Consider the following 23,147-nt stretch of genomic DNA (forward strand, 5'->3'; position numbering starts at 1 on the left):
CTGTTTTGTCAGGGTGATTGAACTGCTGTGGTGCTTCATCCTTATGGTATTTTGACCAAAGCATGTCACAGACATGTTCATTAGGACACCAGGGAATGAGGTTAACTTGGAGAAATAGGGTATAAATATTAAGATAAATGTCCCTGACATGAAGTTGTCACAACGCCAAACATCTCATCTTCCCTCTTTACAGGCATTTGCCGTGTCAATGCGCTCATAGATATGAAATATAAGAAATTAGTACAAATGCACTCAGGCTAGCAAAGTCAAATCTACATAAGCACAGCACCAGGAGAAAGAGTTTAATATCAGGAAATCTACACTGTTACTGTAGATGTATACTCTGTAATATAGGAAGCAAGCAAGTGACTACATTAGCCAAAGACTCAGTACTGGACAAGCTTTATGTTCCCAGCCAAGATCAAAAATGCTCACCTGCCACAGTGGCCAGTTATGACACAACGTCTGCCAGGTTTAAGCTCATACTTGGCTCCTTGGTGAATGTTAATTTCAAAACCCTGGTGGCTCAATATGTGGCATTGGCATAGGCTTCAGTGGCCAGGTGTTGCTTGCATGAGGGCCAGGATAAATATCTAAAATCTTGTTCCAATATGAGTTTTTCAAACCTCAGAAAGGATCATTTCTTGAAATGAGCGATTGAACAAAAGAAAGAAATTACTGCACTGGATAATATTATACGATATGGGGTTTCTTTTAAGCATTGTGATCGTGGGAAATTAGCATAATAATTAGATCTCCTTTTTATCCACTTTATACAGGGTTGCAATATCAGGCAAAATATAGTAACTCAATCTTGGTGGCATATGGGGGTGAAATGGTCAGGGTACAAAATCCATAGTCATTATTAGACAAAAGTGTCAAGGTTGTCAAAAAAGTGCATAGAATAGGATTGAAAGACGAAAGAGCTCCTTCCTTTGCAATATACTTTTATTTTATTGTTCATCTACACATACAATATGATGTGATTATAAATATCTACCATAAGCTAGTTTTAAGCATGTCAACAACTTTATTTTCAGGCGTGACTCAAATTAACTCTGCAAAATGCTGCCTGAGGGAAACCAATCTGGAAAGATGCTTTGGAATATGGTTGGTATGCAGTGTTTGTAATCGAAAGCCTTTGACTTTTTTTGTGGATAAAGACCTAGTCTCACACATAGTTTTGGCAAGCTGTACAAGATTTATAAATCAATCAATACAATTCCCCCCAAAAGCAGCTTCTCTGCATTGTGACTCACAACAGTGGCAGTTACTCGGCTCAGTCTTTTTTGACCTAATAAATGAGTGTGCATTTTAAAACATGCTTTTGTCTCCAGATCCATATTTATTGAATAGCAGTTGAATGCCACTCAGTAAATTTAATGGACTCTTAAGGCATTCAGTCCACACTTTAACGTTGACTGGTGGAGTCAGGCTTTCATAAAATGATGAAATCTGTAGATATGTGGGGGGGGGGATGCGTGGAGCCTGTGCTGGCTTGGAGTTTTGTCTTAATAATAAACAGCGTCTGTATTATTTTACAATGGATGTTCTGCATATTCTGAACATTGTTGCCAACATGGATTTACAGACTGATGGATGTGCGTTGCTTTTGGCCAAGGAATTAGGAGAGATTTAAGATCTTGAGGTAGCCTCAATCTCTGTTCTGATCTTGAATAAATCTGTTACAGAGTAAATTGTTGAAGTGGCCACGGGCCAAAAGCAGATTTGGGATGGAGACTGAAATAAAAATCTTGTGGGACGCCGGATTGTGTTTCAAACCAAACAGACAAAACCAGGCAGTAGATTCTTCTTCGACTGCAGTCGCTTTTACTGCCAAAGATGACACGAAATCAGCCGAGGAAATTTCTTGAATAATGCATGCTCGAGGGTTCTCTCGTAATCGCATTATGTGAGTAGTGGTGAAATGATGATACATTAAAAATGTATATCACACTTACCATTTCCAGGGGAGGGACGATTTACGTTGCATTGTATTGATACACCTTCATCCTCCTTATGTAAAGTAAATATCCGCTTGAAGTGCAGGCTGTACAACATTTTATGTGGTGCCAGAGGCTTGCCACTAAGGTGATGCTCCACTCTACCTAAATCAAATTATGCAATAATAAAATAGATGCAGATATATCTGAAACTTTATGTATGCCAAAGTCAATGTGTATGTCAGATTGGCCCTGAAGACAGCAACAGCAAGTGTCCTATAAATGATTTCTTGTTCCATATAATAAGGACTCTTGCTGGCTGAGAGCATATCCTTACTTGTTCTGTCCTATTGTGACTGCATGACTTTAGATAATAGAAACACGCTCACAACCTGACTTACAGTAATGGCTAAGCTATTTCTGTCGAGACACGGGCGTCTGTCTCCGCCCGAGTGTTTCTGCTCCACTGATATGAAGAAACAAGCAGTTTGTTAACGCAGTTCCAATGTGCACCTTATCCCCCCCCTCCTAAGATGAGTATGTAGTGTAGTAAAATAAAGTACATGCACACACTTACTCCCATTGAGTGAAGTTAAGTAAGTTTAATTTGTAAATCTCCCACAAAACACAGAATGGTATTTTTTGCGATACAAGTTTGGAAATAAAAGCAAAATAAATGTGTTCAACTTTCACTGACGTATTTGTGTTGGTTCACTTGTCACCTTAACTTTTTAACCCTGTGGTAACTGTCAGAACAAAACTGACAGAACAATATTTGATCAGATTAACCGTGAATGTGACAAGATAGTAACAACTAATAGCCCAATATATACATCTGCGTAATGTGCCCTACGTAGGTTACGAAGACCCCTCTACACCACAGGAGAGGCTGTCGGAGAGTCTCTCAGTCGTCTCCGGATGCACAAAATATTTTTTGACCGTCACTCCGTCAAGGGACAACGGAGACGGCAAGGGGACATTTGGTCCTCAGGACGGGCCGAGATAACGCTGCTCTGTGCCGGTCACTGTGCGCACTGAGGGTCCACAGAGACGGAGCTGATCACCGCCGACAACGTCGCTGCCAAACTATAAATACGTCGTATCTTAATACACAAACCACATGTTTAGACTCTAAATGGCTCATTTCTTGCCTCAAATGATCTCAAAACGTCGTTCCGGGACACAGAAAATATTTTTTTTTAGGCGAGAAACAGCGACTGTTTCAATGTTATTCAGCTGCTGCAAAAACAACAACAGTCTTCCTCTCTAGGACGATATTGCACACTGTAGCAAGAAGCACAATAACCTTGCGTAGCGACCCCTACTGAGCGGGTGGAAAATTGCAGTGCGTATCCGGAACCACGACTGAGAACTATGAAGGCTCATCCGTGTTTATGCAGTTGGATAACGCATTACGCAGTCGGAGAAGTATACTGTGGCCTTAAGCCGTGTCTATGGTAACAACTACAACAGCATAATTAAACGCGGTGTTTCAGTTTACATTGACTACAGTGTTGCCAGATTTTGACAGTTTTTCGTCACAATTGGTCTACTTTTGTTTACTTCAGGCATGAAAAAAATATGTTGTGCGGCTGAGTAAAATTTGGGCTGCTTTTGTCCACATTTGGCGAGTATTTGTAGTCCTCATACAGGTAATTTGTAATGTAAATATTGAAATTTAGTAGGCCTACTCGGCTTAAAAGTGCATCTTTTTTACGTGCAGCTGGCATTATTACTAATCTGGGACGGGTGCTAGGATGCCAGAGGTTAATTTTGCAATTTGTGTTGCCCATGGTTGATTTACTGAGCTCTTGTTGGTTGCAATTTTAAAAAAAACATATTTATCTATCATATGTGTAGTTATTTGATGCAGATACGAAGCTCGAAGATACGTGTTTTTTTTTTTCTATTGCATGTGATTTTACGGATTTACGCAGGTGTCTGGCAACTTTGGGGTTTGGGCTGGTTACCTCCGCCAAGAAGGTTATGTTTTCGCCGGAGTTTGTTTGCTTGTTTGTCTATCTGTCTGTCAACATAACTCGAGAAGTTACATGCAGATTTGGATGAAATTTTCAGGAAATGTCCACAATGGGACCAGGAAAAAGTGATTCAATTTTGGGAATGATCCGGGAGGTGGGGGGCTGAGCTGCCTTGGCGGAAGTCTCTGCTCTCCGAGTGCTTTTTTAGTTTTTATTTGGATTGGGGGGGGGGGGGGGGGGTTCTAAGATGTGATTGGGCTGGAAACTGTCAATCTGATCTGGCAACACTGATTGACTACTGAATACTTGCATCTTACAGTAACTGTGTGTATCCACGTACATGTCCGTATTTATTTATAAAATACATTCATGTGTGAAGACAAAACTATAGACTGAACTCAAGGATGAGACTGAGCTATCTGGTCATCATGGTGTACTATACAGGAAATTGCTGATGTGCATGAGCAAAACTGTAGGGGAAACCAGGCAGACGGTTGCTGTGTTGAAGTGGTTCTCTGCATGTGCTGTTAACATGAAAAAACTGCATTATACCCCAGCCACGAGGTCAGTCCTGGGTCTTTTTCTGCCTCCATGTTTCCATGTGTTACACTGCAGTGCTCTTTCATTGTCTAAACATTGGGGAGCATGTGTCGCACAAAGCACAATTGCTTAACCTGCCTTTAACAAGAACTGGGGCACATGAATGAAACAACATGGCTTTATCGTCCTTTTATTTTTGCCCTCATTTTACCTCTGTTTGGAATTGGGATATGCTCAAGAATTGTATAATCACTGTGGATAAATCACGCAGACACAAAGCAATGCATGCATCAACTCGCAATGAAGCTTTTGATTATCTTATGCGTTTTTAAGTGCTACAGCGATCGTCAAGTCAGTGACTCATCGCCTTTCAAATATCAATGAAGTTTCTAATTGGTCTGACAATTGAGGAATTTGTGAAAAAAAGATATCTTGAAGTGAACGTTTCATATTCAATGGAGACAACGCTATAAGTTTGAAATAAGTTGATCAGAAAATTGGATTTTTGGCTGTGGTAATGAGACAGAATTAGTAGACTTCCATGTTCTCTGAACTGCCACGTTATACATTTAAAATAGAAGAATAGGAATAGGACAGGGATTATTTATATGCAAAGTGAGAGATGCCAAAAATATATATACACTGTTGAATATACCCAGCACTGGCACTTTGTTCAACATTTTTAGAAGCTTTTTTTTTTAATGCATTGAATTAATGATCAAAAGTTTAAAAGTACGGCGCAGAAAACAAGGTTTCTTCATGGCACAGTGGGAGGCCAGGATCACTTGGGTTTAAGTCATCATTTCCAGATTAAAAAGACTCTGCTGCATCATGGGAGTTCAATTTATTTTTCGAAATGAAAAATGTTTTTCGACCCGTACGTAAATCTAGTATTTGCCGGGGCCAAAATCAGCCCCAATGCATTTATGAATATTTTGGATCTGGAGATGTAATATGTCCAAATGAAGTAATCAGATGTTATTTCCATGCTAATGATGGATTTACATTTGTGTCACAAGGAGCAAAAGCAGAGAAGGTTACAGCATAACTCGTTCATTTATTCATTCTTTTACTAATTTTTAAAAAGCCAACGTTTCAGTTGTGAAGTTTTGTGAAGGCAGGTAGAGATTGTCAAACATGAAAGGAATACAAAAAAAATGTTTTATTATTTTTTTTTTATCCTTTTCAAAGGAGAGAGAAGCTTTCAGCCCGTTCTGCAAACTGATTATTCATTTCTTGTTTTTATCAAACCTTGTGTAAATAAGGTGTATTTATCTTGAGCCTCCCATTCAAATCATCTTAGTGCTTCATGTAATCGCCTCAAAAGCAGACAAATAAACAAAAAAGATAAGATAAACAAAACCGTTATATGACAAGACAAAGCAGAGGGAAGTGCTTGGATCAACAGGCTTGGCTCAGTCCTTTGAGAAATTAAATCAGCGTTGGGTTTGTGGATTTTTGCCGTTTCTAGAGGAGTGGGAATGTCAGTCATAATATTTGCTGTGCCCAGTAAATATTGATAGATGTACCACATTAATGAAGCAGGTGCACCAAGCACTGGGTCTGCCAAATGAATACGAACTGAGCAGAATGGTTCTTCATCCCTCCAAAGCTATTATCTGGAACTCGTGCAAAAGAAAAAATAATTGTATTTACTTGGCAATAAACTGTTGATTTATAAGTTACAATATGTTTTACCATAACAAGAGTAAGGAGAGTTTGTCCCAACAAAGTCCTCCATCATCCATCCATCTTCTACCACTTTATCCTCCACATGAGGGTTGCAGGGGGTGCTGTGCCAATCTCAGCTGACATAGGGCGATAGGCGGGGTACACCCTGGACAGGTCAACAGTCCATCACAGGGACACATGGAGACAAACAACCACCCAATCTATGGTCAATTTAGAGTGTCCAATTGACCTAATTCCCATATTGCATGTTTTTGGACTGTGGGAGGAAACCGGAGAAACCGGGGAAAAACCCACGCACACATGGAGAGGCAAGAGTGCTAACCACTACACCAACTGTGTGGCCGTATTCACTCATAATTATCATTATTTGAAGCAGTCCATTCATTAATTATCCCTATAAGATCATTCAGTCATATTCAGGACTAAAACAGGAATGATCTAATTTAATTTTCAGAGAATATTATCCGTAGGTGCTCTTCATAACCATCAAATGTTATTTGTATAGCGCCAACTCACAACATAGGTCATGTCAAGGCACTTTACAGAGTTAGGCAGAAACCTTAAAATATTCTAGAGAGAGAAGAGGTAACCCAACATTTCACATAATAACCAAGCACTAGGCGTCAGTAAAGAGAGAAAACTCCCTTTGTTTATCAGCTGCATTAAGTTTCAGGTTTATCCAGGACTGTTCTGAATCATTTGTGATATTTTTATAGTACTGCGTTTTTTACAAGCAGGAGCATAGATTATCATATTATACTGATATCAATTTTAGTCATAGCATAATAATAATGATGACAATACACTTGACTACTACTAATAATAATAGTCTCGCAGCTAGCTTTGGATCCTGCAGCCCAGGGGTAACCTGCGAGATGAGGATAGAGAGAGAGGGAACACAGGGAAAGAAGGCACAAACTATAAAGTCATATTCACACCCTGAGTGTGAACGAGTGAGTGGGAGTGCACCACAGGAGTTCCCCCGGCAGTCTAGGTCGACAGCAGCATAACTTATGGCCCATTCCCTCCAGGATTGTCCGGGGGACTGGAACGGACGGGGAATGCCAAAAACATTACACACACTTCATTTGGTTTGGTCCACTCTCACACTGCACTTTTGTGTAAGCGGATCAAACCGCCCGGACAACGTCGCTCAGTTACAACAGCTGCTCATTTGGGGCCATATATAGCTTGGAAAGAGCATTGACCAGGAGGAGAGAAAGCATGAGAAAACGGACATCTATCCTCCTTCAACAAACAATGGAGCAACGCCAAATTTATGCAGTCTTGGGGTTTCTGTTTTTTTTCTTTTGGTGTTCAAACCTAATTGGTTTCTCACAAGAAGCTGCCCAGAATGAGCAGCAGGCGAGGCAGTGAGCTATCCTCACTTCCTGTCTTTGGTTTGCTGGATAGTCCGTTTGCCGTTCCCAGTGTAAGCGAACCGCACCAGGGTGCACTTGCAAGCGAACCGAGATCCACATCTGGCTTTCACACCTGCTCAAATGAAGCAGACTATCAGAGGAAACCAACTCTGGTCCATTTAAAGCGGACCAAACTGCTCTGGTGTGGAAGGCCCCTAAGGGATGTTCACATTTCCCTGAGCAACTCCTAACTATAAGCCTTATTCAAAAGGAAGGTTTTAATGTGCATGCGTGTGTCCCCGTAACAGCAAGTCATTCTGTCGTGTCTTGAGGAAACCTTTGATGCACGGCCACCCATTTGTCTTGCTCATAACCGGCCCGTCAACAACCTTTGCGTGTCAGCTTGAAATATGAATTCCCCTCTGTGTCCCTTAACGCTGTGTATACAATATTGACATTTGTGGAAATCGTAACAGCCTGGCTGCAGGCATGCGATGTAGATTTTCACAAAGACTACTTTGGGGATTGTTCATAAGGGGCGATATTGAATGATGGATACTTCTCCACACCAAGTGACTCTCTTTGGCCTCGTATAACTCTACAGGCTCATTTTACCCCTTTGGTCTGTAAATTGGGCGTCATAAAACGAGAGAAAAAAAAAGAGTTTCAGGCCTCGTAGCAACGCGATCAAGGAAATGTATCCGCAATACTCAAAGCACGGGGGATCTTAAAGGTTCATGTCAGTGTCCTGTGATTCACCAAACTGCCAGAAGGTGAAGAAGGGTGAGGCTAGAGGGGACTAAAAGTAAAAGGGACAAATTATAGCACCCCCAACCTCTGCCCTGTAAGGAAAAAGGACTTTGGGGATGAGGGTGCCTGTCACAATATAAATGATGCTTGGAATGGGTACAGGGTAAGTTCCATTTGCCACTGTCTGCTATTTTAGCTTCTTTTTTCTTTTCCTGGCTTCAAACAGTGCAGGCAAAATTCTCTATGCTGTCCCCCTTGTCCTCATTATAGGTACAAAGCTCTCAGTAGAAGCTTGGTTTACCCTCAGAGTGTGGCCGCCTGGGGAGAGGCATGGGAAAACCATATACTGCCATGCCATGTGCCTGACCTCCCACATTGTCCACAAGTGAAAGATTTTTGTGTGTGTGATTTTCCTCTATCCTCAGTGGACTGTGTGGCTTCTGAACAGTGATGTTTACAATTTTTTTTTTTTTTTTCTTTTTTTTTTATGGGTGGTGCATATTTTTCAGGGTTTGCCACAATATTATGTCCACTTAAGAGCAGGCCAGTAACTAGACCATTTTAATGATAAATAAATGAAAACATACGTTTCCCTCGACATTAATCGAGCAAACGTCACACTTCTAAATGCACAGACACTTTTCAAGCACACAGGTATATGCGGTATAAGTTCTCACTTAATTTTTCAACAGTGGCTGGTATGATTAATTGGCGTAGGAGCTGGGGAACTTGTTCACTGTGACACAAGCTTTTGTTTGACTGTGTCATCCTCTTTCTTTTCCTGACAGCCACCGGAGTCTCTCTCTACTCCCCAGGTAGTGGCTTGTTGGCTTTGGTTATATGAGCTGTATGGACTGACATTGCAGCAACAACCCACACAAAGCATTTCAGTGTCTTTTATCTCATGGTTCACTGTGCGCTGGGAAATGCAAGCTTTTAAAAGGAGCAGACTTAGAGGTGTTAAGGCATTTTGTCAATGCTTTTTTCCATGGGCTTTCTATTTGCCCCCCCCCCCCCTAGCAAATGGCAAGGGATTGTTTTTCCTTTTTTTTTTTTATGTTTTTTTTTTTTGGTTTATCGAACTGTTACAAAAATGAAGGTTTCATGCACGGCTGAAATCCATTGTCCTTGTTGAATGCATTGAAAGCAGAGTTGTGATCCAATCAGAAAGTGAATATGGGTGTTTTTAAAAACTAATGAAGTCACATGATTCTGACCATCAAAGAGGGAATGCAGCATTTCAAGGTCTTCCAAAATAGTGTGTATAATGGATGTACCTTCAGGATAGGACAGGAGCTTGCATAATTACCCCCCAAAACTTGTGTTTTTCATCGACTCGTCTTTCTTTTTTGTTGCATATCTGTTTCAGAGACACTGATATTCTCGCATTAACATGAAGGATTTATTTCGACTTGAATCTCCGACTGACTGTGCTATAATTTCCAACTCTCAGAGCCTGTCCAAAACCAGATACAAAATTGGTTTGCATATTGATGACACCTCAAAACGAGGGGCTTTTGCTGCCTCCACTGAAATTGCTTTAGGGAAGTCGAATCAAATTGTGCATATTTAATTTGGACTATCACCACACATTTGGAGAGAAATTAATGTCTGGAAGGGGAATGCTGTGGAGTAACGGCTAGCACTGTTCCCCCACAGCAAGAAGGTGATCAGTTTGAATCCCAGTTTGACCGAGGGGTTCTGTGGGTGCTCTGGATTCCGGCCACAGTCCGAAAACATGCAGAGGTTGATTGGACACTATAAATTGGCCGTGGGTGTGAATGTGACCGTGAATGGCTGTTGGTCGTCTCTGAGTGTTTGCCCTGCGACGGGCGACCTGTCCAGGGGGTGTCGACAATGAGTGGGAGTGAATGTCTGGAGGTTTAATTAAAAGCAAACCACCGCAGTAAGGAATTCAGAAGCAATGTTCTTTCATGACTAAATAGCATGCATCCACGTAAAAAAAAAAAAAAAAAGTTGGTAACTCAAACACTAGTCATGCATGAAAGCTAATATGCAGTAAACAAAGAAAACAACAGCACTGGCAGCCAGTTATAAGCTGCCTGAAATAGAAAAAGTTGGCTAAATGGGTGCATTAATGTTCTTGTGTGATTGCTTTTGAAATTGATTTTAAATAGGGGGACAAAGATTAGCTAATGTTTAAATATGCCAGATTTCACATGCAGAAGAATCAGCTCCTTTGATACTGAATCAGCAACGGCTTATAAGATATAACGCAGTACCTTGGAAACTAAAGCTGTTTCCGGACATTTAGTTAATGTCCGTGAAGTTTGCCAGTCGCATTATGACAAACACAGTAGGAGATTGTCTGGGTGAGAGGAATCCACACCAGCAAAAACATCTCTGGTGGATCTCAGTGAGGATCTCAGTTAAGGCCACATTGTATCTCCGACTCCGTGATGCGTTATCCGACTGCGTAACCACGGAGACCCCTCGAGCCTTCATACTTCTGTGTCGTGGACGAATACGCACTGCAATTTCCCGCCCGATCAGTAGGGGTCGCTGCGCAAGTTTGTTGTGCTTTTGGCTACAGTGAGCAATGGCGTCCGAGAGAGAAAGCGAGAGAAAGACTGTTGTTGTTGAAACAGTGGCTGTTTCTCACTTTTCTGTGTCACGGAACGCAGTTTTAAGATAATATGAGGGGAGAAATTGGCCATTTAGAGTCTAAACATGTGCTGTGTGTGTTAAGATATGATGTATTTATAGTTTGGCAGCGACGTTGTCGGCGGTGATCAGCTCTGCCGCTGTGGACGCTCGGTGTGCACTGTGAGCCGGCACAGAGAAGCTTCGCTCGGCCTGTCCTGAGGACCAATCGCAGCTCTTGCCGTCTCCGTTGTCCCTTGACGGAGTGACGGACACTTAAAAAAAGTTTCGTGCAGTCGGAGACGACGCAGAGGCTCCACGACAGGCTCTGCGTCGAGGCAGAGCACTTTACGCAGGAGTATAAATTGACTTGAGCGTGCAGGTTGGAAGACACTGGGCCCTTCACATGCTGTAGATTGTCTGGAGTTTCTTGTGTTACTTTGTGTTAGATTGTGTGTTCTCATGTCAACTCACTCAATGATTTAGTGGAGATTATACTAGGGAGCTGACAGGAGTCTATATTGACAATCTGTGGCACAACTTCTGCAGACATTTGTGTTCCCACACAATCTGGGGAGAATCTATGGCGTCTCAGTGCCTGTATGAAAGAAGCAGAATGTTTCACAACCATACTCGCGCAGGTCTGTAGTCCGTCAGGAGGGCCACACAAAACGTAGTGATCGTTCATTTCTTGTGATGTTCATGCTTTATTATTCAGACAAATCATGTCCTTCACAAACACAGCATTCTTCCAGTATAAATAAAACCCCTCAGAGACGTGGACTCAAGGCCAGGGTACTTAGCACGAGGGGAAGTTGGTGGTGTTTCTTGTGAGTCCAGCTGTCTCCAGAGCTCTAAATTCCTTAATTATGAGGCCAGGGAGTGCAGTCTCTTGGGAGTATCAACCATGCTTCTGTTGTGCACATGCACCAGTCGCATTTGCAATATATTTTTTCTCTTTTTTTTCTTCTTCCTCTTTGGAAAGAGTGCTGGAGGGTATGGAACAAGAAGGAGGTGGTAAATGAGAGATGGTGGGAGAGGGATCATTATTGATGTAGCTGGCACAGCAGTACTACGTTGGACAAAGGAAAGTAAATGCAGCTTTTAAACGCAGCTGTGAGAGAGTGCGCTCTGAACAATGGGAATTTTTTTCATTGTACCATTGAGCTCTCATTTTCGCACCAACTGCACTCACAGATGAACCCGTCAGAGTTTGGAGGACAGAGGTCAAGGTCATTTGCTCAGGAATTCATAGGCTAATAATGATGCAGCTTAAAAGAAAATGTCTAATTGAATAAAATGATGAATCGACGGCATTCCCCATCCAAACGGTCAATCTCCATCTACCTGAGATTATTATGTCCTGCCATAGCACTTTTCTGACCATTACTCAACACCATAGCTCAGGAAGAGGACGGGAGATATTGACTATATGTCGTGCAAATTGACTGCATGAAGAAGACGGTTTCGAAAAGTTTTTAGTGACATTTTCACTCTTAAGTATCTCTCCCCCTTGCTTTGTATGAGCATAATAGCAGCATCACCATTTTGTCAAGGAGCAGTTTAATGATTCATATTCTGCTTTTTTGAGTGATTGCTATGTACGACCCGGTGAATGTATGCACTGAGAGGCAGACGACGCCAATTAACGCACACCCAACCTCCAGCCTAAAACAAAAGAACTGCAGCGGGGGAAAAAAAAACAAGAGAACAAATTTAGCTCAGCCTTCAACAAGTGGGCAAAGAGAGAGCTGCAATTAAACGAGGTATGAAAGGATTAAACTCTATCATCACAGACAAGCATCTTAATCCTACAGTGGATCGTTGTGTTTGCAAGTAGCGTGCTTCGCAAAGGTAGGGCTTGGTTTTGGTTTTGACTCCCATTACGTGACCGCCACCCTGCCTCAGCCTGATTATAACCCTCATGGGACACACACACACACACAGGTTTGTGCAGCTATTCTTCATAGGACACTGTATTGATTCCCATTCAAACAAAGAGATATCCCCTTACCTTAACCATAACCAGTTAATGCCTTACCTTTTACTGCAATTCAAAAATTCGAAAATAGGTTCCGCCTCCTTAGGACCAGGTTTTGGTCCTGATGAGGTAAATGTTAATGCCAGAAAAGGACCTAAAAAGGTAACTAATACAAGTGCACACATACACACACAGATGGCAGAAAAGAAAGGGAGCATCCAGATCAATATGCAGCTGTCCTATCCTATCACAGCTATCCTGTGCTTACTTGACTAGAGTGAGGAATTATTTCTCTCGGCCTTCACAAGGCTTTGTTAGTGAAACAAAAGCAAAATGGCTCTTTTTTTCTTTTCTTTTTTATCACTGCTATAGAGAAGTACTCATCCGAGGATTATCAATAATTATCAAGCAGAAACGTGCAATTTGAAAGTGATGTGTTTATTATTTGTTAATATGATGAGACTGGATTTCATGAGGTTAACTTAAATAAATGTGTGTGCTTTTTTTTTTTTTGAATCTGTTCAAAAAACAACATAAATAGCGTTCACCTTCCCACACTTTGCAGAGGATAGAATTGACGGGGGTGTCGGGGAAATCTTGTATTTATTGGGCTCCAGCAGGGCAGAGAGGGGTTGTCAATGGAAGGTTGGAGGTTAGATTTTTTGCCTCCTCTCTACATGTACATATGCTGTATGCATCTGTGTGTGAATGGATTAACGACAAAATTGTAATAGTACTTTGAGTGCTCATCCAGACTGGAAAAGTGCTATAAAAATATAGACGGTATCATTTTTGTGATATGGAATACAGCAATCGATATTTTCTCCCTGATGTGAGTTGTAATTCTAACATTTTCATGATTTGGTCTGCTTAACGCAATAACTTAACTGTGCTAAAAAACAAAACCCTTCACCACTTAACGCTGCTTCTGTGTTCATTACTTGGTGCATGAATAGTGAACAGACACCTCTGATGGCTTATCATATGCCCGGTTGAGACAGTCTTGTCAGTAGGCTAATGGAGTACTATAAGGTTAATTTACAACCATATGAATCCCATCAATAAGCAATTAAGAGGTGTGGAAACACAGAGGCACCCAGGCCAGCAGCCCCCCCCCTCCCCCTGCTTTTAATCAATTAATTGCTGTGACATGTCTGTTTAAAACGCTTGATGGATTTATACATAAAAGCCACTGCACCCTGCGTGGCCTCTCTCATTTGTTTTTGTGTTTGTATTTTCTCTTTGGTCATGGATTCAGAGACTATAATTGTATGCTTCTCAGTCTGATTAGAGCTGAAGTAGAAGAAGAAGTATTATTAAAATATTCCACTGCCACACCCGGAAGGGAGATAAAATGGCAAATGGCTATTCCGTGCATTTGTGGGACGGTGCATGAAATCCCTTATAAAGAGAAGACATGGTCCATGCATGTATAATTGTAAATACAGTTGAAAGGTATATTTTCTTTAAGCAAATGATATAGTGTCGTTGTTTTTATTACACATGAGTCACGAGTGAGCACTAACAGATGATAAAGAGGCTTATATGGGATATAGAATTGAATCATTCCACACATTCACGGTATCCGAGTGTTTACATCCAGCAATTTAGCCACACTTAATGTGGCATAAGAGAGCTGTTATATTCATTGAGATGATTTGTTGTTATTATATTGCAAGACATATTCATTTGGTGTGTGTATGGCAATTACCTGCAATTTTTTATTTTGTGTCTGTTCATTTAACTTCAGTTTTTTAATTTACTTGTTGGCTCATGGAACAAGAATATCAACTTCTTCCTCTTTCAGCTTCTCCCTTTAGGTGTCGTCCACCATGTATTATCTGCCTCCGTCTTGCCCTATCCCTCATGTCCTCCTTCACAAGATCCATGAACCCTCTCCGTGGTCTTCTTCTTTTCCTTCTGCCTGGCAGCTCCAATATAACCACTATCCCTCCTCTGCATGTGACCAAACCATTGCAACCTCTCTCATTTTATTCCCAAACTGTTTAACCTGACCTGTCCCTTAAATATGCATCTGTCCACCATGGTCACCCCCAACAATCCTAACTCCTCAGCATCTTCAGCTCGACCACCTGTCTTTTAGACAGTGCCTCTTTTTTTCCAAGCCATACATCATAGCGGGTCTCACTACCATCTTGTAGACCTTTCTCTTTGACTTATGCTGCTATCCTTCTGTCACACATCACCTCTGACACTCGTCTCCACCCACTCCACCCTGCCTGCAATCCTCTCTCCAGCTCTCTTGTGCACTGTCCATTGCTTTGGACGATTGACCCCAGGTATTTGAACTCATCCACTTTCTCTTCCCCTTGCATCTTCATTCACACACAGGTATTCTGCTCCTACTCACCTTGATTCCTTGTCTCTCGAGTGCACATCTCCACCTCTCCAGGCTCTCTTCCACCTGGCCCCTACTGTCACCATAGATTACAATATCATCGGCAAACAATATAGACCACGGAGACTCCTCCCTGACCTCATCTGTCAACCTGTCCATCACCATTGCAAACAAGAAGGGGCTCAGAGCCTACATCCATGATGTAATCCCACCTTCACCTTGAACCCATATGTCACTCCAACTGCACACCTCGACCACTGTATCAGTGTCCCCATACATGTCCTGCACCATCTAATTCTCTGCCACTCCTGGCTTACCTCATATAATAACACTGTTGGCTTTCGCTAGCTCCACAAAGACACAGTGGAACTCCTTCTGGCCTTCTCCATACTTCTCTGTCAGAACTTTTTACAAACTCTTTCCTTCAAAAGTTTGCTTTCTCTCAACCATGGTAGAAGAGTTTGAATCCAGCTCTGATGCTCCCGGCCTTGCTTCCCTTCCACCTGGTCTCTTGCACACACAGTATATGTCCCTATCTCCTCTCTATTATATCAGCAAGCGCTCTCCCCATACCAGTCATAGTCCCTGTCCCATAGTCCCCTGTCCCACTGCCTCCTTACAAGCCTTCCCCCACTCCTGTCTTTGGCCAACGGTAGCCCAATTTCCATCGACACCCTGTTGGTCAATAGCACTGACAGCGGTCATTGATAACCCGGAAAGTGCCATTGATAATTAAACCTTGAACTGGCCCATGTGGTTCTGAATCTGCTGCAGCGTCATCAGTTAAAATAGTGTCAGTTTGCAGCCACAAAATGGTCTTTGAATCATTTCTATTTATGTCTCCACTCAAGGACCAGGGTATTGCATGTCAAGCAGCTGATTTTCTGAGGGATTTTGAGATTTACATTTATTACCTCCTCCTACCCACAGTGCCTTTCTATAATGCTGTGGAGTCTTGGTTGCATGCTTTTGTTTACATTACCATGACATATTTGGTGAGATCCCAAGAGACTCAGACAGTGGGTTAGTGATCTTATATGTATGAGATTTTCTACCTTCACCAAGAGCCCTGGGGAGTTTGAGCATGCTGTCCCAACATCCACTTATAAGTCACTCAGCAGGTTCTTGCCTCAATAAAGTGGCAAGGATGTGCTATATGGGATAAAGCAGTTCTTAGGATTTGTTTTAATTGCTTTTTTTTGACACTTTTGGGTACACATTGGGCTCTTGCTCTGCTGGCACAGCCAATTCCCCAACCATGTGATGAGCATGTGATTGTCTTTTAAAGCTGAAATAGACAACTCGTTGTTGTCTATTTGGTAAAACTGATTGCAGTGTAACACCGTTGCCACGAGCCTTGCTTCCACTATGTAATTCTTTGAATGCACTTTTTGCAAAAAAAGTAAAAAAAAGACAACTCCATTTACAGGCTGCTGAATTTTGTCAAGCTGTTTTATTCAAACGTTACCCGACCACCCCACACTCATTTGAGTGAAGCAATTAACAAAGCTTTTGTCCTCTCTATCACAGCACCTCCAAACAACATATCGGTGGTGGCAGAGAATACTCCAGCACCATTCAGTCGATACCAAGCCCAGAATTTTACTCTTCTCTGCACTGCAAAGGGAGGGAAACCTGCTCCATCGGTAAGTAGATGCAAACACCATGCTGCTGTCTTTACAGTTTATAAATCCCTGCTCTGTACAGGGGAAAATAAATGGCAGTACGTGCTGATAGTATGATTTATTCAAGGGGTTTTTCTTTTAGATATCAGTGCATAGACCAGATGAAGATATACATATTTTACTGTTCCTGTAACGCCCTCTTCAAAGAGCCTGTAAAAGTTGTGAGACAACAGCACAATCCTTGACCGTTAACTGGGAATTAATTCAAATTCCGCTCTTAACATGCCACACACAAACAGGCACATAGTGTATTCCTGCAGCATTCATTTAAAGAAGCTGTCACCAGGGCGCCAGGCTGTTACCTTCATTATAGGTTGACTTGTGATTGATTAGCAGCACTAATTCAGTAATGCCATGTAGTCATTAAAAAAGGTAGATCAGATTTAGGAAACAGACGCATTAGGGTTATTGATGGCCACATTCAGGGCAATTAATCTAATCATGGTGACATGATAGTAATGATTGCGCGCAGAATTGTCACCGAACATCCTCATACATGCACAAGCCGATTATGTGGCGCAATTAAGTGCATACAAGGACTCACACTTTGTTTTTCAACTTCTTTCGAGTAAAGGCAAGGTTTTGCAGAGATGTGCAGCTTTTGCTCCTGTGTTTGGTGGCATATTAGCTTATGAACGCTGTTTGAGAGAAACCACTTGCTGTTTGTTCCCACTGGGTCATTAATCATTGTCCATGGGTGTTTGGTAATGGACTCCGGCCCCCGAGCATGCTTATCTCATGCAATTATGAGCCTAGTGAGAGGTGAATACAAGGGTGAATATGATTTCCGTCCGCCCAGGTACTACCTGGTTGATGGTGTGAGGAGTGAGGTTCCCCCCTGCTGTGATCTCACAGGGAACCATAAGCCATTAAAGTGTTGCCAGAGTATTTTCCCAAGGCTTAATGGAGGAAAAGAGATCTGAGAGGTTTCAGCTGGTCAGTAAGCCCAGACTGTCTCTGTTTCACTGGCCAAGTCACATTGCTGATGAATACCAGCTGTGACAGTGCGGCTGGTATTGCTTTCTGTTTTCACCTCTGTGTGTGTGTGTGGTCACGTGTGTGTGTGTGTGTGTGTGTGTACCTGTTGGGGGGGTTTGTCTGGCATAAACACCGACCTTGTCAGGACCAGTAGTCCTCACAGGGACCAAGACCTGATCTTAATGACACAGAACCTAATTTCCAAGAGACTGGTTAAGAGTAGGGCCAAGATCTGGATTGTGGTTAGGTTAAGTTTAGAGTTGGTTCATGACTATATTATATAACTAACAATATAAAAAGAGTAATCTGACTTCTGGAGGAAACATCAAACCACAGACACAGAAATAATACTGACTAGTATGTCTGCAAGCAATAATCTGACTCTTCACCCTAAATCATTTCTTTGATGGTAACATGAGGTGCAAAATAAATATTAAATTTATATTTTATTTGTGAGTATAGTCCTATTATGATTCACATGTACATTACATTCCCTGGTGCGAGTAATCCAATTAAGTCATGATAATTGGAAGAAGCTCAGAATGTTCCACATGTCTTTATCTGATAATATCCTTATAAAGGTGCCAGAGCAGATTTTTCTTTGAACTGCTGAGACACCACTGGCGAGTTTTAAGCATCATCATCACAACAGCTCTTTGTTCATGGACTGAAAAATGAAGCTCTCAAAGAAAAGAACATTATCCCCACTGTGAAACATGGAGGGGGCTTGGTTATGATTCGGTGTTGCTTTGCTACATCTGGCACTGGGTGTGTTTAATCTGTGCAGGGCACAATAAAATCTCAAGACTATAAAGACATCCTGGAGTTTAAAAAAAAATAGTTGATGGGTCATGGGTTCATGGGTCAGTTCAGTTTATTGATCTTCCAACACAATAATGACCAAAAAACGCACAGATAAAAGCACCTAAGAAAGGTTCATAAAAACATTGGACTATCCTGATATAATCCTCTATCTCTATGGTCCCTATGTGGAGAATAAACCCTGATAGAGGCCAATTACTTGTTTCAGTTTATTTTAAGTTATTTTAGAGATGGTTGTGAGTTCTTGTTTTTTTTTGTGACGTGTTACCAAGAACAGTGTCCCTACAGTTGTTTATTTCAAGTATGATGCCGCGATGCCTTTTACATGACAGCATCTAATTCAGTATTGTTCGTGTTGGAATAATTATGTCCGTGTAGTCCACTGTTTGAGAGTCCTGCACACCCACACGGGTGCTCACATTTATTGTGTTTGAAGGCGAGTTGTATTGCATTATACTGGAAGTCTTAAGAGTATGCGAGTATGGCACAGTGTGCACACACCCACGCAGTCCTGTGAGAGGTTTAATCAACCAGTACAACTGAAAACACCTGTCTGTGAGTTCCTTGTGTTCTCACAGCATGTTAAGTGTTTTCTAAAGTTGCATTTGTGATTCACTGTGTGAGCTAGAAAACTATTGGAGGAAACTTCACGTACAGATCCTGCACTATGTGCTTGGATGAGGACTCACTTCAGTCACTTGTTTGCATCATATACAAGATCCGATTGGCAAACAAACGAGTGTTTACACTTAAATGATGAGCTGTAGGCTTTATTTTTGAATGCAGAAGAAACTAAAGGGCCAATTTTTGTATATTTGTATGGCCTTTTTTGATATTTGTGTCCTTCATGCATCTGTGAACGGAGCGTGTTTGCGTTCCTCATCTGTGTAATAATTCTAGGAGTGCGAGGACGACATGGGGAATGAGGATATTTTTAATTATTTTGTACTGTTGCTTGAAATAATGATTTACTAAATGTAGTTTAAATTACATAAATATATCGACTGTTATTCGGGACACCAACTCAGACCACTGACAACACTTAATCATAATTAGCTGTAGTTTTACCTGCTACACCGGTAGAGCACACTTTATTCACATTTTCAGCTTGTGTTGTCTTTAAGCGTTTCATTTAAAGGTCCCATATTATGTAAAATCTACTTTTTAATGATTTTAATACTTATATTAGGGACTCTGGAGGCCCTATCTGTCGCCAAAGTGTGAAAAAAGAGGACTCACTCATGTTTTTGTGGTCCTCCTCAGTCTAAGTACAGGAGATAAAACATGCGATGTTGACTTCTGTGCTCCTTGGGACATCACAAGATGCTAAATTCCTGGAATTGTTGTCTCGTGGAGCTTCGCTTTATCCGTAAAACATGCGAGTGCTGGCGAGGGCAACAGCTTCCGAAAACCGGAAGTCTGCGAAAAGTTCTATTCTTGGCTCCACAGTGCAGCACAGAGTCCTACACAAACTTCCAACCTCAGAGGATTTATCTGTTCGGGGGATACATGTAAAAATGACGGCAATGTGCGTGCTAGAGCCTCCAAATGATCACTTTATTAAATGCTAACTGCTGTTAGCTCTGTGGCTGATTTAATTTCTTGTCCCTTAAGTTTCGTTTTATGGTTTTTTTTTTTTTTTTTTTTTTTTTTTTTTAAAGAGATGCTACTAAACAAAGCGTTCTGAACAGGGCTGTTTTGGCAGGGTGATTGAACTGCTGTGGTGCTTCATCCTCATTAGGACACCAGGGAACTAGGTTAACTTGTGGAAATAGGGTATAGAATGGGACCTTTAAACAAACCCATGACTACACATAGGATGCATGTTTTTCTAGGCTCTTATAAAGTTGTTGTCCTGCCTGCTGCATAAAGCATAACTGCTGACCGCAAATACCAAACCGCATGTCTCGCACAAAAATAATGGCGAATGTCTGCTCACTTGTTGCCACTAAAAAATAAGGTCTATGACAAGTAAAGATGGACAATTCTATAAATACTGAGGGAAAAAAGCATGTCCACCTTTAAGAGTTTTCTATTGTTTTTTGCGGGGGAGTTGCCCACAGTCTGTCAAAGTTGCCTTATATAGTTGAACTAAATCAAAGCTCAGGAAAACAAAGCCTGACAGCTTTCATAGATAGATTTTAGAAGTATAGTCTTATCGGAGTCTGCGTCATGAGTTACTGTGCCACCAGTCCTCCCCCAAGCCAAGCTTTTGCACCATATTGTGCATCTTATGAATTTCACTGACCATTTGCTCTTTTTTTTTTTTTTTTTTGTCTAAAGTCACGCTGCATAACAAAACCTCATTATTAGGTTTGTAAGTGTTTGCTTGAATGTCACTGCTTTGGCCCAGTTATGTAACCGACTTCAAATGGCTGCCGTTCCTTCTTGATGAAACTCATTTAGTCTTTGTCAGTGCTGCTGCCCGGGGGCTTGTTGCAGAATGAGCTGTTAGATCTATTTTCAATGTCATGTCATCGCAATTGCCTGGTCCTAATAGTGGCCCACTAGTATCATCATTCTCTGGTATGTCTGACATTAAAATATGTTTGTTTAACATGACCTTATTAAATCAAGCTCAATCTCCCATAGTGAACATAACGAGTGTTCGGCATGAGACGTATGCAATTTTTTTGGATTATAAAATACTGTTTTGTCAGCTCTTTCTGAGGCAAAGTTGAAACTGACATTCATTTATGAAAAAGGTCAAATAAATAAACTACTCTTGGTCATTTGGGTGCAATGGAAGCGAAACAAATACAATAAAGATACAGTATATATATATACCGTATTATTTTGAGGTAATCTTTTTATAATCCTGAGGTTATGTCTTCTTTTTTTTTTATTCACGTTCAACCTCACAGACACCATCATGTTGCTGTCTTTCCTGACGCGCAAAAACATTGTTTGTTCTCATGGCAAGTGTAAGCCTTGCGGCTTAGAATATAATAGAAGAAATGTAGAGAAACGGGATAAACTTGTGAAATACAAGACTTGCTGATGATGCTGCTGATCAGCCTAAATCCTGTGAAGTAATTAAAAGAAAACATCCGGTGAGGATACAGGGTGTTTGTGCTGTCAGTGTTATTTTTATCATCGTCTTATTTATTTATTTATTTTTGTTACAAAATGTTTACATTTTATTTTTTTTTACCTTTAGTATTTTTCATATTAAAAGTGCAAAAATAATGCGACCACATTAAAAGGGGGGGGGGGGGGGTAATCGTGAAAGAAGATGTGCAGTGTAAGACTCCTTAATTCGCTGTCATTTATCCATCTCTACCTGGACGAGTCTTTTGTTCAGTTTATATAAACCTCTGTATTCTGTGTGTGTGTATGTGAACAACTAACATGTACAAGCTGCATAATTGGCTCTTGCCGTTGCTGTGATGGAACCATTGTGTCATAGATCACCACAGTCTTAAAGGAATCGAGATACTTTAACGCAACCTTCAATTCAACACCTTTTTATATAATCAGAGATGCATAAAGCCAAAGACATAATGTCCATTAAGACAAAAAACAAACATGTTTTGCATCCTTGAAGCCTTAATGTCTGACGATACATCCTGCCCTAATGTAGACCATTTATCCTACTGTTGTATGAATATCTGTACTAGCATTAGAAGCCGTTTCAGACATTCCCTTCTGTTTCTTCTTCTGGGTCATGTCTACTTTCCGGTTCTTCAAAAATGTAATGAAAAAAAATGCAAATTGTAGAACTAAACAGTAAATGGTTAAATGTTGTTCTTTTCAACAGTGCCAAAATGTGTTTGGCATGTAATTAAAGCTGCTTCTGGGTGTCTAAATCACATTATATGCATACCAGAGATTAAAATAGAGTAGAAATGATGTTTTCTTAATGTCACCCTAAGCACGGGGTCATCATATACTCCATAGCTCAGGGTTCATCATAGCGCATTATAGCGTGGTGGCCCGCTACGCTATAAGGAATAAGCGATAGGCGCTAATAGGAAGCAGTGTGCAAGTTTAACTGAACCATGTTATTGTTATTTCTATTTATATTGGCAGTGAAACAATAAACATACATTTCCCATGACCCTGCATTCATGAATGTTTTGGGTCTATTTTACCTCTTTTTGTCTTGTAATTTCCCCCCGAAGAGTAGGGCAATATATTTCTATGTTTCTATCCAATTCTCTCATGATGAGGTTTACCTGTGTTACATCATTACAGACAAAGTTTTTGGAAGTTTTTCATAAGCCGCCGCACTCCACAACTTTTTTGGGGGAAAAACCCCATGCACCACATTTCCAGCGCAGCTTGGAGAGAGCTGGATACATAATGGGCCGCATGTGTTTAAAGTGTCTCGCATTATGTTTCAAGATCTGTCAGCATTTGACGCCGCTGAAGCAAAGCTGGTGACATATCAGTAATAGCTTCCCAGTGCCACTCATTAGAACATCCTCGGAGTACAAGCAAGCACTGATTG

The 23,147-nt window shown here is 41.2% G+C and overlaps 1 protein-coding gene across 1 annotated transcript in view; it reads left to right on the forward strand.

The window, feature by feature from the left end:
- igsf21a (immunoglobin superfamily, member 21a) overlaps positions 1-23,147 on the forward strand; it is a gene marked incomplete at both ends in the record, with an annotated part of 161,976 nt that overhangs the window by 115,817 nt on the left and 23,012 nt on the right. Inside the window, one exon of the mRNA XM_083892836.1 lies at positions 16,740-16,855. Within this exon, the coding sequence (XP_083748962.1) occupies positions 16,740-16,855 (116 nt within the window). The remainder of the gene's footprint in view (positions 1-16,739; positions 16,856-23,147) is intronic.

This window comes from Microchirus variegatus (assembly GCF_963457635.1).
Source record: "Microchirus variegatus genome assembly, chromosome: 7".
NCBI lineage: Eukaryota > Metazoa > Chordata > Actinopteri > Pleuronectiformes > Soleidae > Microchirus > Microchirus variegatus.